The following is an 18,597-nucleotide window of genomic DNA, read 5'->3' on the forward strand; positions in this document are numbered from 1 at the left end:
AAAGTTAGATTCAAAGGAACTATGCACTATCCACAGGTTTCATCCATGAGATTTAGGGTTTCTTTCTGCTTGAAAAGCTTGGCTTAGCTGTGAGAAAAGGCACTATTCTTAAATAATTCTACATATGATAAGTCTTGTTTTGTGATAGCTGTTCATGCTTGGAATTCTACAGGAATCTATAAATGCATTTTGAAGAAGCTGCCAGCATTCTTATCCTTTTCTGGACTTTTTGTTCAGCTGATTAGATATACACATATATATCTACACACACACACACACACATTCAGGCATTAAATTTTTTACTCTGGTCTTACAAAGGAATCATTAATAGTTATTCTTTTCTTCCTTTGCAGCTAAAATGAATTCCAATCCTGATCCCCCCTCAAGTCCCTCTCACTCACAGCTGCATCTTGGAAGATCCCAACTGAATGCTGCTGCTGTGGACCCCAGTGAGAGTAGTCAGACGCCCAGATCAGCTGCAGGAGATGCTGCAACTTCTTCTGCAGTTCCTGGCTACTCCCATAGTAGAGAGAGGGCTGAAAAAAATGGTAAGCATGAAAGCAATTTTTATGCAAGATGCGTGCTAAACATTAGGGGATTGACAGATACGCACATATGTGTGTATCTGTGCAAGAATGTATACTCACGTATACATCTGTATATAGGGTGTTTTACCCCTCATCTAAAGAGAAAGTGTCAAGCAGAAAATAAATTTCTCTAATGTTTCTTAACCTGTTATTGTAGAAGACAGGCTGTGCTTATGCTGATTTTTCATTTTTGTGTCTGCTTTCCACTTTTTCCACCATTGTTGTTTTTCTGAGTGCACAGAGCAACTGGGATGCGATTTGTTTGTAAAACAGGCAGGAAAACTCAAATGTAATTTAGTACAGACTATTAAGTTTTCAACTTAGTTTCTTCAATTGGCTAGACCACAAGCTAACTATAGCCTTAATATGAATTCTAATGTAGATGAATAGATCCTACTGTCATGTAGGATAAAAGAATAATAAACTGATATGTGAAACCAGAGCAACAGAAATAAGGTTAAGATTAGCAGGCAAATGAGAAGTTGGATTAAGAATCATGATACAATTTCAAAGTCGGAATGGTACTTTGAAATTCAATAGGCTGACAGAGGGGCAGACAGAAAGCTTTTGAGTTGGGATAAGAGAAATGCCTCATGCTAGGTAGAAAGCAAAGTAGAAAAAATGTCCTGTCTGAGTTACAGTTTTAAAATCAGTTGTAGTCTAAAATTTGTGCAAGAACTCTTGTATTCAAAGTCTAACAATATTGCTGCTCTTAAAGTTTTCTTTTAAAGCTTTAAAACTTAAAAGAGTGTTTTTTTTTTTTTTTTTTTTTTTTATTCTGAAGCAGTATCTGTGCAAGCTCTTGCATTTGTAAATATAAGTTGCTTTATTGAAGGTAATAAGATTATCCAGGAGTTTAAAAATATTAAATGCGTAAATCCAAGAAATGTCTACCTGGGGTGTTATCAGATGCAGGTGAGCTCTGTGCATGGGTCAGAGTGACTGTGTTATCACATCAATTATTTGCATCTAGCTTAAAGTTGATTTTCAGACCTTATGGATTCTTGGCACCAAAGGGCACATTCCAAACCAAGAAAATCTTCTGCATATCTGCATTTCTGACATGCCACACAGTTTCATTACCAACTTTCTCATCTCGCCCACCAGTAAAATAATTAAAAGCTTTTGAAGAATTGGCACTTGTGCTGTTAATTATATAAATCTTAATTTATGATCAGAACTAGCAGGTACGTGTTCTATCTTTTTTCATTCTCCAGTTTCTCTGTCCGCTTTAACAAAAAGAAAATAGCAACAATGTTAGGAATACAGCAGGGCAATGTCTTGGGTTTTGTTACAGTATCATTTAAAAGAGGAAGGCCTACACTTCTTGTGTTAGTACCTACATTCCAGCAAGATTATGGAAATGAATGCAAACTACCAATCTAGTGACATTATCAATAGAGCTTGTCAAGTATTCTTCTCCAGCTAATTTGGGCATTTCTTTATTCTTTATAAATATCTGACTTTGTAAAACATGATTTTGTCTAAATTCTGTCTCTTTACAGGCCTGTGAATGATTGAGCATTCCTGTGTTGCTACCTTTACTTTTTATAAAACAGGAATATTAAGCACTGGTCTATTTCTGTATTTCAGTCATCACTCATTTCTGATTACTTTAAATCTCTTTTTGTTAGAATCTTTTCACTGTTTGATGTTGTTGTAATCACCCTTTTTATTCCTTTCTTAATATATTTAAGTATTTAATGCTGCGGTGATCTGCTGTTGCTGTTGTTTTGTGCTGGAGTCTTACAGCCAAGATTTTAGTATATTTAGATAGCAAATATGATAATGAGAAAGTGTTTATTCATCCAATATTTTCCTCTATTGTTACTTTCTTAATTATGTCATTTTCCATAATACTAACAGTTTCTAGAACTGAAATCTTATTTGAAAGAAGGCAGCAGAGAATTCTTCCATCCTCTACAGCCTCGCACATTAAAACTTAAGGATTTTAGTAATGCTCCAGAAGAAGCACTAGAGGTATAAATAATAAAAGAGTATTCCCTCAATCGGAGAATTCACGATTGAAAATTTGGCAATTTTCAAAATATTCAGTCTGATAAAGAAGAATCACTGGAAACCTTATCCATAGATAAAGTTTAAATTGCTGGTAGTGGCAGGAGGAATGCAGCATCTGATCTCTTAGCCATGGTGCGTGCTTCTGGTTTTATGAAAGAACAAATATACTGTGTACAACAAAATCCCTGGGAAAGGCTTAGTTCTGACTCCTTCCTCAGACAATTAAGGAATTGGCTACTGTGAGCAGGCAATATGTGTCACTACTGTCCTCTGAGGAGTGCACAAGGAATGAGGCAGAAAGGGACTGGGAAAAACAAAAGATATTACAATAGATATTAAGGATGTAGAATGCCTTCTATTATGATGACTTGTGTTTTGTACAACATCCAAAAAATTAAATTTGTTAGAAATAATTTATTTTTTAAGTAAATAACTATGATTTCTTGAGGATAAGATGTATTGTGTTCATGTTGTGATACAAAACACTGTTGTGACATCGTTTTACCTCAAGGTCTACCTAGCTCTTTTCTTTCTGGTCTGTGCCTTTGTCCCCCCAGTTTGTCCCCCCAGTTTCTCCTCGTATTTACTGGGCTTAAAGCTATAGCATCCATATGAACATTAATAATTTGCTTACTGGAAGCAGCCATGTCTTAGTCCTACAGCATCATCCATATCTTTCAGCATAATTCAGGAAAGGAATGAATGCTCTGGCTCTCATTCAGTGAAGTACTTAAGCACTTAATAGCTGGATATGTACTTTATTTGGGTCAGCTGCCAATCCTAAAGATTTTTTTTATTAGCGCTTTTTGAGTTCGCTTTCTACTAATTTATCATGAGGTAATTTTTTTCTGTTGTTATTGTTATTCCTTATATAACTCCTTTCACAGTGGAAAGGAACAATACTTTCAGAATTTCATATGTAAATCAAATATAGATTGATGAAAGCACCAATATTTAGCTGCTAAGCTTAGGATAATTTGTAGATCGTACTGTTGTGTGTGTGTGTGTGTGTGTATTTTATTTTTAAAGCAGGGGTTTATTCTTACTCCTACCCAAACTGCTATGTTTTTCTAGAAACCTTCTGCCTATGGAAGTTACGGGGTTTTGTGTATGTATTAGGAATGTTATGAATAACAATTTGTTGACTTCAATCAATCAGATTCATTACTCTTTTGTGGATATGTTTGTGGATATGGACAGCAAGTTTATTAATGAAAGAGTCCTACTAATTACAACTTCTGAAATTTAAAGCCAGTGAGTCATTGGCATTCATGTAAGGAAATCACAGGAGAATTGCCGGTTGCTTAAACAAAAAAGTTTTGCCATTAGTTGTCTGGGGCAACAGGAACATTATCTAGAGCAAAGACCAGTGCCTGCCTAGTGATGAAGTCTGGTGAAGACTGAAGCAAACTAAGATCCAAGTCTCCTTTTAAAAAAAAAAAGACCTTTTTCTGCCTCCAGAGTGCACAAGTCCCTCAAAACTTGCATGCATCTTCTACCTGCCCTGTCCAAATTTGCATCCTTTTGGTATCTGTATTTCATCAGCTCTGGTGTGCATGTTTCTTCCCTCAGACATACAGAGCTAATGCACAAAGAAATGGCTAAGAGGAGACCCCCGGAGGCCACAGCACTGAATTCACCAAATAGCCTTAAAAACCTCATTCTTGCAGGTGGAATCATTTCCTGTGTGTGCATAAAGCACAGTTAGAAAAGAAGACACCATCATCGAAATATTCATCTAGTTTAGAAGTTGGTTTGGTGGTTTACCCTATCTTTCCTGTGCACTTGTTGACTAATAAGGTTGGATAAGCCGAATTGGGTAGGAAATCAAAAGTGAGAGTTTGGGAAGTTGTGGTGCTTTAAGATGCATTTTTTTGTTTGTTAGTTTGTTTTCCTGTCAGAGGACTATTTTTACCTTTCCTGCATACTTGCTGTGAGAAAATAGTGCACAAAAAACCTCTTGCTCTGGAATCTAGAACCTATGGGGAAGGTATTTTTACTGCGAGTTTTGTACATAGGAGTCAATTTCTTCCGTTTTGTTTATAGATGTGCAGAGTTTTGCTTTGTATTTAGGGAGTTTTTTTTTTAATTTCAGAAGAGAATTATTTTGTAAATTGTATGACTTGGAATTTATAAATAGTATAAAAATTTCCTAAACAACTTGCATGTTTCCAGCACATTGCTCAATGAAGGCTAAAGAATAGGGAATTCTCCAACTTATAAATATTTTCAGTCTTAGCCTCTTGCAGTTAGGTTTACAAGGACCCTTTGCTTCACAGCTCCGTTTTAAGGCTGGTCTTCAGGTTCTGACAGCTTGCTTGTGCAGACTAATTCTTGAGGAAAAGTGAAATGCTGGGCAGAGCTTGAGGAAAATACAGAGAAATCTTTGATTGTTAAAAGAGGAGGAATGTGCCTTGAAGTATTAATTGCTTAACAATTTATCTGTCAGTTTATTAATGTCCCTTCAAACTCTGCCTGTAATTACGAAGGCTCTTTGAAAGCTTATTTGCTTTTTCAAGCAAATTTCATTAGCGTGGAAAAAAAGATTCTATCCAAACAAAAGTCAATGGCTGTGTGTTCTCGAGTAACGTTTCGGGGCGTACTCTAGAGCCATGGGAATTAGCATGTTCAGGTCTGCTGCTATTTGGGCCAATAGTACGCTGGTGTTTTTACCTCCCGTGGAATTGGACACCCACTTATGAGAGGAGATATTTCTCCGTTATGACCTTTTTCACCAATCAAAGCTTTTTTTTTTTTTTTTTCTTTTTTTTCTTTTTTTTTTTCGCCTTTAGCTGAGAGCTAAGATTTGCACAATGTGTTTCCTTTATCAGAAATGTCTTGCACGTTTGAAGCTGCAGAGGGCACCTTCTGGTGTCGGACACATGCCTATATGTTTCTTAGGGATGAAAATTGTTTCTCTGTAGCTAGTTGAAGTTGTCCTCACCTTCATTCCTACCCAATGGCCTGGGACAGCAGAAAATCTTTTGCTGTCTCACGATGAACCAAAGTAAGGCAAGTGCTCTAGTTGAATCTTCTCCCACCGTTGTTGCTTTTCAGGTGGGTATATTTCTTGGTCCATGGTCACAAAATATTTGTGCTACCCCTGTACCAAATGCTAGGGGGGCAGAAATAAGCAGCAAAAGGGTAGGAGCAGGACAACACTGTGTTAGGTAGTGCAGTGAAATAGGAGCACAGCTATCGGGTACTTGGTGCTAACGACCCACACTTTGTACTGTACACATCCTGTAAAGTCTACTTTATATTAAATTTAATCAGCTCTAAATTTAACTTAGCGGTTGGAATGCCATTTTTCAATTTACTGCCTTTTAAAAGGAATCCAGTACTCGTGCACTGCTATTGTGCAAACCAAACCCAATAAATGGGAACAATGGAGAAGCTCAAAGCATGATTCTCATGTGGAGCCAGTTTCTAATGTAACACACCTGAATTCTTCAGCAGCTAAAACTTCTGGAGGCTGACTAGCATCTGTAGACATTTTTGCGGTGGCTTTTTTAGAAGAACATTTAGAAGCACCTAGTATCTGTATATTTATGCAGCAAATCCCCATTATGCCACAGTAGTCAGTACACAGGAAAGATATGAAACTTGATGCTGTTAGAGGGCCCCTGGTGAAAGCAGGTGGCCTGCTTCACTGCAGAAGGGAGAAGATGAGACTGGAAAAGCAAAGGGGGAAATTATGCCAATTCTCTGCCAAGGCAGTTAACTATCAAAGTGTTCACCAAGCAGTATAATAAGGAACTGTGGACTTTTTTCTTTTTACTTCTTTTTTAATGCAGTAAGTTATGAACTGATAAACTGTATGTGTGTCAAAGAGCCTCATTGCATTGAAATTCCCCAGAACATTGTATGGATGTTGCGATAACTTTCGTTCTTCACTTAAGAAAATAGATAGGTTTGACAGGATTTTGACTTGCATTGTTTTTCTTTAAGATTTTTTTGTTTGTTTGGGGAAGTTTTTGTTTTGCAGGGAGGGTTAATGATGATGGAATTCAACTGAGTATGACAAGAAGCTTATTTAACTTTCTGGATTTGAAGCCCATTAAGGAACTATCTTGGTGCTTATTGATGAAGCTCCTGCCATAAAGAATCCTGTGCAGCAAAAGCAGAAGGCTGCCTCATTAGTTGTGCGTGTGGAATTATTTTAAATAAGTTTAAACAATCATTTTACAATAATAGCTCTGTTAGAAATAAATAGCTTTTAAGAATAGTTTTCCTTCCACTTTTAAAATTTATAGTGTCTATAATATCACTCTTAGTCTTCCACCTACCTGCTTTTCTACTGCTCTTCTGATAATTTGCTTTCATTTTGTGGGGGTGCAGAATTTCCTCCCTTTTCAATTTAATGCTATTTGATTTGTGATTCTGGTGTGACTAAGACTATTATCATATCTACAAAAGCATTTTTGCTCTTGGAGAAAGCAGAGCTGAGTCCTAGACTTCAGCACTACTTTAAACAAATGTCACTCCCTTCTTTTCCTTCTCTGTTATCACCTTTAAAAATAGAATTCCTGACAACATATGCTATTGTAAATTACTTGGTTTTAACTGTTCTTGAGGCAAGCAGGACCATCATAACTTCATAATGTAGAAGTTGAGGGCTATAGGAGAACAACATGTAATGTATTTTGTAGTAAGATAAGTTAGCAAGTTTCTAGATGGAGGAGAGGATTTAACCCTCCCAGAAGAGTAAATAATGGTCTGAAGTTAGGAAGAATACCTAACAATACGGTGATATTTGTCCTATAAAGTATTCCTGCTTCTCCAGTCAGCTCTTCCGTTTGTGTCCTTGTACTCTATATGAACAAATCACGTTCATGACATGATGCCTGGTGCAAGCTTTTAAGTGGAACATGAGTCTTTTAGAAACTTTACTCCTACACAGATGTTGCACACAATGCCAGTGAACTTCTGGAGCTTATGGAAAACGAGTAGGAGGATTTCTCTAGAGACTCAGATTGCACTGTTGAGCTTTCAGTGTTGAGAAGAGCCAATTTAGTGACACATAAAAGCTATTAGAACATTAATTTTTGTTACAAATTGTACAGATCAGCCTCAGCTTCTTCTAAAAGCACATTAATAACAGACATCTACACACAGATGAACAGTTTTAAATATCCTATTGCCAAAGAAAAATATATAAAACACCCTCCCCTTTGAAGATGTGTTCACATAGCATCTTCTAGCAAATACAAGGATTTTTTTTTTGTTATTAATATGTATGTCTTTCCTCTTAAGTCACCCAGATTCTAGAATACTTGTTTTGTACCTAAAATAAAACTTTATTAAAAGAACTGATTACTGTTCTCTGAAGTTTTTGGATTTGTTGTTAAAGCAATAAAGCTATCAGAATTGTGCTTATAGAATGAATGCTTTTCTAAATGCTACATCTGTTTGATGCTGTTCTAAAATAACTACCATCTCTGCACCTTCTTTGGAAGTATATTAAGAGCACGTGACTCCAAAAGAAATAACTTCCAGTTTCTTTAGTACCTGTTTTGATCAGTATTCCTGTGTGGCCGTGCCTGATAGGCATTCAGTTTCTTAGGTTTTCCTTGAGTATTTTTATTACTTGAACAATTACAATGCCAATTTTACTGTGTATGGGTATGCAGTCTTCCTGCCTATTTAATGCTGTAAAATCTTCAGATTTCAAAATAGTAAAATTTTCTTTTTAAATAGTTAATGAACTGTTGCTGGGAGTTTGCAAGAAAACTTTATTCTATAACTAATAGATTTAATCTGTGAACTTGTAGCAAATCAATCCAGTCTTCCATTACAAATTGATTGAATTTAGTGTCATGCTGTTACTTTTCATCCTTGAGTCATGCCTTGTTTTTAATAGCCTCAAAAGACTAGATCATTATCTACAGATCATCATTTTGAGCTCGGGAGCAAAATCTCTATTGTGTCTGTTGCTATTTGTTTGTTTTTAAGTCAACATAATAGCTTCTCTCTTGGCTGTAGCTTAAGTGAAGACAAAAATCAGAGGAGCAGAGAAAAAGCCTGAGACCTGGCGGGGGGCAGGAGATGGAATTTACTGTGAACACTGGCCTGAGAATTTCTGTGACTTTGGTTAATGCCCAGAGGAGCATTGAGCAAATACATCATTTTTGCGGGTGGGTCGTTCTAGCTCCTGGGTGCTGAATTTAAGAAGTCAAACAGTACGTTGCCAGTTCAGTTAGCTTTATTCTGCTGGAAGCCCTTAAATTGAGAGGATAGGATATATCCAGGGGCCCATAAGTACAACTTCTCCGAGAAAAATGAATGTTGGAAGAAGACTGGCTTCCAGGAGGCTGGTTATCTCTATGTGGATGTCTGAAAATTATCAAGGTGACACTCAGTGTTTCTGCACCTCGCCTGGCTGCTGTCAGACCAAACCTACCACGTGTTTGGGGGCTGTTCCTGGCTGTTTCTTTTTCAAGCTTACCCAATGGTGAGCGAGAAGGCTACAATTTATACAAAACTAAATTCCCTGTTGAAATTTCTGTCACAAGTGTGTTTATTATTCTGAGCTACAGGACTTACTGTAATAGGAGAGCAATATGGCTCTGTCTTTAAGTATTATTGAGGTGCCTTTATTATCTTAAGTAAGGAATAGGTTTACCTGTTGGAGTTCTGAGCTGCATTATTACAGAACACTCCAAATGCAAAATATGGAATAAACATCCGGGTTTAAGCTTGCCAGAGAGAAAGTCATGGAAGAGGCTCTTTCAAACAGAGTAACTAGTCTTCAGTATATCTTCTCAACACTATATCTTTCTCCATACATATTTACTTGTGCAGTTTCCTTTTATGAAGGATGATTGTCGGGGGGGGGGTGAAGCTTAGCAGTGAGCATAGGTTATTCATATGGATATCTCATCAAAGTACAGTAACATTCCAGTCTTTGTTTCCTTTCATTTTCTATTAAAACAAGGCATTTTTGGTAGTGATTTCCAAAGCTGTCAGTGGCACAAGCTTTAAGCTTCAAGAACGTGCACAGTAATGGCACAATATGTACCATAGATCAGTTTGGATCTCAGTACACTTGATGGTACGTGGAGGACTTGTTCACATGTGGGAGCAGATCTAATGTCGAGGAAGACTCCCTGCTCCTCTTAGTGATTTAGCTGCTGGAAAAAATCTGCAGATGAAAGCTTCTTCCATACTACTCTTTATAAAGCATGTTAATTACTCGTGTCAGCTAAAAGCATGGGACTGAGGGAAAGGCTAGCCATCCTGTGATTTCTTATCAGTACGAAACCCACTTATGCAAGCAGAGGCATTATTGGATAAATCTGTTAAAAATAAAAAAAATTAAAAAAAAGTGTAGTTAATCCTTCCTCTAGGTGCTGTTTTGTTTTTCTCCTGCCCCATACCTCAAATAAATAATATTCTGGTTACTGCCTGTAAAATCTACGTGAAGGATTGCAGGAGCTGATATCAGTGCTTGGTGTTATTTCTGTAGGGGAATCTGAACAATCCCTAAATGCTCACAAATGTTCTCTTTCCTGTGAGAATACATTACCCTACTGTTTACAGCATGACTTAGAGCAGGGGAGCTTTGCTTTAATAGAGTGTCTATCTCCTTGTTTCATTACATTCATGTTTCACTGAGATGTGAAAGATGCATGAGATAGCTGTTTTCTTATCAGAATGTTCCTCTTCTACCCTTTGTAACTTTAGGGATGTACTGGCCCCAAGGTGAGGTGTGTGTGTTTAATAGGCATAATGCCCCTAACTTTCTTCTGCAGGTTGAGAAGCCCTGAGCAGCAGTGCCACGTACTAGCTCTGAGCTGCTCTTCCCATAAAACACAGTTACGACTCCAAGGCCTCACTCCTTGTGTGGTCGTAGTCAGTTCAGAGCTTATCAGGGTGTAACACAGTGATAGATGGCTTTTGTTTGATGTTTGTGTTTGCTAACGCTGAATTTCACCTGCCCTTTTATCATTTAATCAGTCATGAAATCCTTCTGCGATTTTTTGCACTCTTTGCTTTTTTTTTTTTCTTCCCTCTGAATAACATGCAGTCCTCAGCAGATTGTCATGTCAGTCTTCACCCCTTTTTCCACATCACTTATGTTGAATAATACAGCTTTATTGCATATCCCTAAACTGCTAATCTTTTTCCAGGGAGAATGTGACCTGTGTATTTTTACTCTTTATGCATGTAACACCCTTCTCTAATTTCTTTAGAGGACCTTTGTGCGAATCCTTACTCAGTACTGCTGGAGATGTATTTATATCTTCATCTGCCTGTCCTCAAACCTTTTGACTCCTTTGGAGACAACTAAGGCCAGGGCTACTTATGTGAAAGTTTTGTTGACTTTCTCCATTTTTTTTTTTTTTCCCCTTCATGGACTAGGGAGTGTTTTTTGTCTTTCCTGACTGGGTGCATTATGAAACATTTATTAACTTTGTCTGGAAATTTGATATTGACATCAGTCCTCACTGTGACACTCATCCTGTGTCCATGAGCTAGTGGAGGTCATTGTTGTTGTTTTCTGGCCTTGTTGCTCAGAATTTCACAGCTTGTCTTTGCCATATTTATTCAAACAAAAGATTTAGGAAACTGCCTTTAAAAATCTTACATTAAAAAAAGCTAAAACTTGTAAAATCAGATATCAGATCTTAGGAGACCCATTACTTTCTCTTGCTTGGACCACTTTACTAGGTTACCTCGGTAGCAATTTCCAACTTGGACAACTGTCATTTTTCCACGTGAAGCGATAAAAATGTGCATGCTTTTCTAGGTGTGTATTCAGTAAGTGTGGAAGAGCATTAGCCCTGGTTAGGACTGAATGTAGCATATGTATTTTGCATAAACCCAATTCTTACTGACTATTTTCAGTCACTTCAGAACTCTAAGAATGAAATGGGAAGGAGAATCCAGAAACTTTGTTTCGTATCTTGTCATCTGCAATCCTTTATTCCTGCAAACACATGGGTTTTGTCTTCCTCCTCCTGCAGGTCCTTGTCACTTTGTGTTCTGAGCCCAGACAAATGCCTGTAGTCGTGATCACGTACAGTGTGTTTGCCACACATGCTTCCTTCGTACACTTAGTGTGGGTGTTGCTTAATGCAGTAATCTTTTGTTCAGTAGCAATTCCATGCAGCTTTAATACTCACTTGTAAAACCTGTAATTTCTTTTAAACTTATATATTTCAAATGAATACTTTGTCTTCATTATTGCTTTCTGTCTGAGAAACTGCTTGCAGTTCTCTTTTATCCTGTTCTTCATTAGTTCCCACTGCTCAAGGACTTGGAAGTGTCTGGCCTATGTATGTGTAAAAAATTGTGTGTTGTGCATTGGAACATACATGTCTTCTGTGGCTGGCCCATATAACTGTGCAAACAAAGTAAGATCTATGCTTAAAATTCTCTCCTGGACTAATTTTCTATTAAGGATTAATTGCCTTTTTGTCAATTTAATTGTTAAATTTCAGAGTTAATGGGGAAGAGTTGTATCCTAAGACAATATTGTTTAGCATTCTCTTCAAAACTGAAATACTTTCCTTTGCAGCATTTCCTCTTTCCTGTAAAAGCCTAATAGAAACCAAAAAAGTGCCAGCCTCTGCTGAAATGTAGGAAATTTCTGTTCAAGCCTATGGTCACAAGGCTCTTCTCTAAACTGGACTCCTACTTTGTATAGTCAGCATCAAACTAATGTGTAGAGTTTCAAAAGCTGAAAGCTGAATAGTAGTCTTTCGTATTCATAAGCTTATCTATATCCTGATGATTTAAAGAGCTGTGTTCAGATTTACTTCTATATCTTAAGTCTTTTCTGGAATTGGAAAGTATACATTTCACTAGTAAATAAAAATTACACTAGTAATATATTTTGAAACCACCTATAAAAATCTGTCACCTAACAATAGGCAGCTTTAGCTTACTGGTTTTTTTAATACTGTATATGACTGAAATGCTTATAGTTTTTCATGGGTTTCATTGCATTGAATCTTTTTAAATAGTAATGTTTTAATAACATATATTTTAAGTAATAGCTTTAACATTTAAATGAAGTGCCTAACTACCTACTCTGGATGCTTCTGCAGCACTTCAGAGACCTAAATACTTTTCTGTAGTATGAGGACCTAAAAGTAGCAGACAGAAAAATACGCGTCTGCTGTTTTCTTCGTAGGTGAGAAATCATTTATATATTTGTTTCCACTTTTTTATGTCCCTAATTGTGCACATGCACAGGTAGGTAAGGGAAGATACCGTGTGCTGGTAGGCACAGGTGGATAGGGACTCAAGTTTTAAGCAAAACTTGTGTTTTTAGAGAAGAGACACGTTATTGAGCAAGAGTTAGGCAGTTTTTGCAGGTGTAGAAGGAGTTTATTCACAAAATATGTGGAGGTGGATACTGTAGATAACTAGCATTATACGGGCTTATGCGATTAATTTCTCATTGCAGTTGACAATGTGCCTTGCAGAAAAACAAGTTTTTGTGGGGGGTAATGTGCAGAAAAACTGGCAGTGATCCAGCTTGGTGTCTGTCACTTTTATATTTAAATTTTTGGAGTTGAACTTAGGAAATTAAAGGGCACCACATTGGCTCATATCTTAAGTTCTTGAGTTTTCTCAATATCATTGCCTCAATACCTTTGAATGGTTTGTTATTTTGGGTGACCTGTCTCTGAGAAGATCTAGCTTGTTTTGTAAACTAGGCACTGTATCATATGGTTGATGCCTAACGAGGCTTATGCAGGGTCTTGGTAGCAGAGCAAATCCTATTTCCTAGCTATCCTTGTACGTCACCATCCTGTCTTAATTTGTTTTTAATATGAATGCTAAGGACCATGCAGACTTCATGTGCTTTCACTTGCACACCTGGATTTGAATGACTGTCATGCTTGTGAACTTTGACTAATAAACGTCCCTGGCTTATATGTATGCCCCTTGTACACAGCAGCTATTGAAGCCTATTTTAGTTGTCATAAAAGACGCATGAAGTATTGTAAAATGAATGTTACTCTCCCCTGGAATTTTTTGTATTCAAGACAGAATAACACTTGACATGAAAAAGCATCATTTTTTAGCAGAGACAGAAAATAAAAGCTTCTGCTGACAGCGTTTCCAATTGCAGTAGTTTCATGTGGGAGGAATACACATCAAGAGATATTCTAACTAAATACATGAACAAGGGTCATCAGTTATAGACCACCCCTTAGCCTGTTTATGCTTGCAAAGTGCTTCTCCTCCTAGTATTCACTTGGATTGACGGAAGGGGTCTGTGTTGTCCATCCTTGTTCCAAAATCTGCTTTTGACTTCTAAGGTTCCTCTAAATATTTTGAAGAATTAAGTTGATGTCTTAGCCACATGGTTTGGCATTATCCTTTTGCCCAGTGTTTCAGGCAGGTCTACAAAGCAAGTGAAAGGAAAGTACTGCAGAAGACGGGAACGCTAAGAAGTGAAGCTGTTCTAAATTTGATCTTCAAAACATGCAACGATCAGCTCTTTCACCCTTTCCCTACAACTGCAGATCCAACCCACAGCCATAATTTTAATTAGCTCTCTTTCATTTACATTTAGAGGTCACGTGCAGGCACATTGACAGTCAAAAGTAACAAACGAGGGGGAACGAGTGGGTAATGGCTGCAAGTAACAGCAGGAAGCAAGTCTTTCCCCTGGCGCTCGGCTCCGCTAGAGCAAACGTTTTAACAAGGCTGCCTGCACCCTCCTGGGCTTGTGATGCTTGGATCAGAAGGGTCATCAGAAGGGTTTCTAATTTTGTCTTAAAAAAGAAAACCAATATCTTCTCTAAGCAAATTCTTTTGTGTTGATCTGCGACGTAATTGCTGTAAAGTGGCTGTATCGCAGTGTTGAAGAAACAAAATGGGAATGAAGTAGAGCTTTCTGTTGTAATAAACGTTCTGATCTAATGAACTTATGAGCAAGAGGTGGAAGGGGCCAGATCGATGCCCTGCTCCGGTGGGCAGCAAATGGAACCGGAGAAGGAGGGAGGAAGGAGCTTCACCAACACGTGTTGTGGCCGGAGCACCCTGGACAAGTGGGACCAGCCTGTGCCGTAGCTGAGGAGAGGGTGGATCTGTGCTGAAGCGCCTGTGCCAGCCCCCTCGCCGACCATTGCAGGTGGTTGTTGCCATGAGGGTTATGGTGAAACGTAGACCTGGGCTCCTCCTTGCTAAATCTGGATTGATTTAGCAAGCTACTTTCTCCATTTTTTTAATATGCAATTCTGTTTAACTATAAAACACTTTATCCTGTTTTGCAGTAATGTTTTTACATCTTTCTGAAACGAGGGAGTCCTAAATGAAATCGTTTTTCATTATGTTCCCTGTTTAGCCAGACAACATGTTACAGTCTGGTGTTAGTCCTTTCCCGAACACAGCTTGGCAGGCTAAACTGTGGCATGGTAAAAGAAAAAATTGGCTTCGTGTTTTGCTCTCGTTAAAATGCACCCATTTTAATGAAAGCGTTGGCCTGTAGCCTGCTCTCGTTGGAAACGGTCCCAGGGATACTAAAGAATGTACCTAGTGCTGCTCTTTGGGAGATTACTTAGCACCAGGCTCACTTTTCCATCCTGCCACCTTTTGAAAAGTAACTGCTATTAAATGGCAGCTCATCTAGCTTGGCTACTCACCAAGTTTCTTGCATTATTGCTGCCTGTATTAGGTAGAGAGCAAAATCTGTAACTTTGAGCAGATGCCAGCATGCTTCTCTCGGTTGTTTTCTTATGTCTGGAAACTCCGCTTCCTAACTCCCATTCTGCTTGCGTTCCCAAGTGACAAGGGCTTTGGAGCGTGCTTTGGGTTTGGATCATCTCTTCTAGCCATAATTCTAGGCTGGTTAGGAGTGATGATATGAATCAGAGGTAAATCATCTTTTTCTTGCACTTTAGCCAACTTAGAGTGCATAGCTTTTATTGTTTTACTCTTTAAAGTTATTCACAAATCATTTTGAAGTGTTGAGAGTCTTCTTATAACAAGTATCAGCTATGGCATCCATCAGCTATTCCATCAGCCTTGCTCCTCATTCGTAAACGGTACACGGCATGAATTTATCTACAAACACTGGTTATCAAATAAAGGTCTGAAACCCTTTCTTTATGACTGGCCAGGAGAGCAATATGATGCTTATGAGGTATAAAATTGCTTAGATCTATGTGTGTATAAGAGCAGATAAAAAGGGCAGAAAATGAAGCATTGAGCTGGATACAGGATATGAGCTTTATAAAGGTATAATCATATTTAACTTCTGTGTACTTCAGAAATTAGAGAGCCTTATCTGTCAGTGTTTTAATGATTTTTTCGTTATTCAAAACTCTCTATTCAAAGGCTCCATCAGTGAATAAACAGGCTCCTTGCTGGAAGGATTAGGTGCTCTTTTTGAGGTCCTACCAGGAATAAGAATAATAATAGTACCACAATTGAACGATCCCACATGTTCTCTGGGTGTTCATATTTACTGTAATGATTTTTTTTCTACTGTTTTTATTTCCTGTGGAAATAAATGAGAAAATGCTAACTGTGTATAACGTCCTATGGCAAGTGCTAAGTAAAAAGTAGCAGGAAATACACTGAAATAGGAAATTAAGGTTGAGTCTAAATATTACAATTAATTAATGCGTAGCAGTTCTAATAAAAACACTCATGTTGTATGTTTTATATACAGCCTTTTTATATGTCCTTTATTTTTTCAGCCAAAATCTGTAAATTTCACCAATTTATAAAATAATTTTAAGTGTTGCGAGTAAACAATTTTCTCTATCAAAATTACTTTTTAGAAGCCATGAAGGAAGAACCTGAAGTGCTCTTTGAGGAACTGCTTGAGAGGGCCAAAGCTGGGGAACCAAAAGCACAAACTGAGGTCTGTGTTGGTTTTATTTTACTCCTAATTAAAAAAAAAAAAAAGTCTTTCCTGCTTCCAGTAGGATTGTTATCTCTTTCAAAGGTGCTTATTTGAACCATATGTTTTTGATCATAACTTAGGTAAAAATAAATAAAGTGATTGAGGTGAGAGCATGGAGAAGGCAGGGTGCTTTGCTTTCCTAATGATGCATCAAAGACCATTGCATTTGGGAAGGTGTGTACAGTGACCACTGAACACTGCTCAGGTTTAATTTTCCCTTTGGAACAAAATTAACTGCTGATCTAAATGAAAGATGAACCAGTGCTTGGTTCAGTGCTCCACTGCTTACAAAGGTATCGAGGTTCTTAAGTTTGCCTCTCTGGAAGAAAAAATACAATTATGAAGTGCGTTAGCAGAGATAATGAAGATGGAGAGGATTGATGTTTTACTGTTATACTGTTTGTGTTAAATTAACATGTTTTGCACATGAAGCTGCTTCTGCTTCATTGAAACTTACTGCTAGTTGGCTGTGTCTGGGCACATGTGTTTGAAGTGGCAATGACCGTTCCAGTCCTGTGCGTGTTTAGGTTTCCCTTCTATTTTGGAAAAATTGTAACTCTTTCCTCATCCAGCTCGCTAGGCTGGTATGTGGGTCTAACAAAATCTGTACTAAGACCTTAAAATTGTTTAAAGGAGTTTTAATTCCCTTTTTCTTTGGTTAGTGAATCACTTAAACATCCTGTTCCAGCTTTGCCAGTAGAAAGAAGTGGTTGTTGTCTCCTGCTTTTTTTGTTAGTTGGGGTTTTTTTATGTCCAGAGACCACCACTTTCAGACAAACATTAATAGTGTGTGGGGGGGAGAAACCCTTTTAAAGCTGGTAAAAATACAGCAGTGCCAGGTTCACCGTGTATTGTGCCTCATACTGCTTGAGGGGCAGTAGTAAATTCCTCACATCTGAAACAGCCAGCAGCTTTGGGGAGAATGAAGCTTTGGCCTTGAGGGAACTGCTACCAGAAGATCCACATTTTTGCCCTTTACCTCCACAAAACACAGCAAAAACCACAAAAATCCTTTCAGGGTAAATGTTCCAGTCCTGTAAGAAATACTTCATGTAACCTAAGCCTATTACTTATGTGTCCGCATGTATAAAAATGATTATTTTTTATCTTTATCCTCAATTAATTCCCCCCTTACTTCCTGTTTGGTCTTTTACAGTGTACACTTTCCATTCCCACACAATGACAGGATTCTTGTTCCCACAAGATCCAACGTACAATTTTGCTTCAGCATTCATTCAGGACAAAGACCGCATGAAAAGGAACAAGGAACTCAATACAATTTGGTTTTAGGAAATCGAATTTTTAATGGCCAAAATTGTCTTTAGTTTTTTTTTTAAAAAAAAAAAAAGCTTTAAAAATCTTTTTCTATTGTTGGATCCTTCCCTTTAGAATCCAGTCAGAAAACATATAGTTTGATTTCTTACCCTCTGTGAGAGTAAGAATGAGAAGTTGGGATGGCCTTGTTGCATAGTTTGTTAAAAATTATAAAATCAAACACAAGAAATCATTCAGTTCAGTGGCTTGCAGTTATTACTAGGAGGTTATTCAGAAATAACCTTGCAATGACTATGGAAGTAAATGCTCTCTGAGTGGCTGTCAACCTGTATTACGGTAGCTTTGTATAGTTTCTTTATTGAGAAATATCTGCACAGCAATTATGTAAATGAGACACCCACAGCTGGAAATCTATAATGGAGAAAAGGCAGCTCCGTGTCGTTAACCAGAGCATCTCTGCAAGGGCTTGAGAGAACTGCCTCACTTAGCAGAGCCCAAGGTGAGCGGGAGGGAACAACTTTTGCCAAGCACAATGTGCAGATCTAAAGTCAGCATCACGTACGAGTTAAAACTTGGAAATGAACTCACTGGAGTCCAAAAAGAAGTCTCTCATTTATCCTTAAGGATATCTGAGAATAATAGTCTTCATTCTGTCACAGATAGATCCCCACTTGGTCACTGTGTGCTGGAGCTCTGCAGCCATCTCTGGTTTGGCTGATCCTTGTAGGAGACTTGCTCTGACAGTGCAGGTTGCTGTTGCACGGTGCTCGTTCAGAGCTCATAGACTTCTCAGCAGTGTTTCATGAAAAGCTGACATGTTTGGAGAGTTTTTTCCTTATC

At 37.8% G+C, this 18,597-nt stretch overlaps 1 protein-coding gene across 1 annotated transcript in view; it reads left to right on the forward strand.

Moving 5' to 3' along the window:
* The first annotated feature begins 337 nt into the window (after positions 1-337).
* The window catches only part of WFS1 (wolframin ER transmembrane glycoprotein), a 30,526-nt gene continuing 12,266 nt past the window's right edge, over positions 338-18,597 (forward strand). The window contains exons 1-2 of the mRNA XM_088540000.1: positions 338-548; positions 16,358-16,440. Of these exons, the coding sequence (XP_088396126.1) occupies positions 359-548; positions 16,358-16,440 (273 nt within the window). The 5' untranslated portion in view covers positions 338-358. The remainder of the gene's footprint in view (positions 549-16,357; positions 16,441-18,597) is intronic.

This window comes from Tinamus guttatus, unplaced genomic scaffold (assembly GCF_059628265.1).
Source record: "Tinamus guttatus ecotype Peru unplaced genomic scaffold, ASM5962826v1 Tinamus_guttatus_pri_ptg000052l, whole genome shotgun sequence".
In the NCBI taxonomy this organism is placed as follows: Eukaryota; Metazoa; Chordata; class Aves; order Tinamiformes; family Tinamidae; genus Tinamus; species Tinamus guttatus.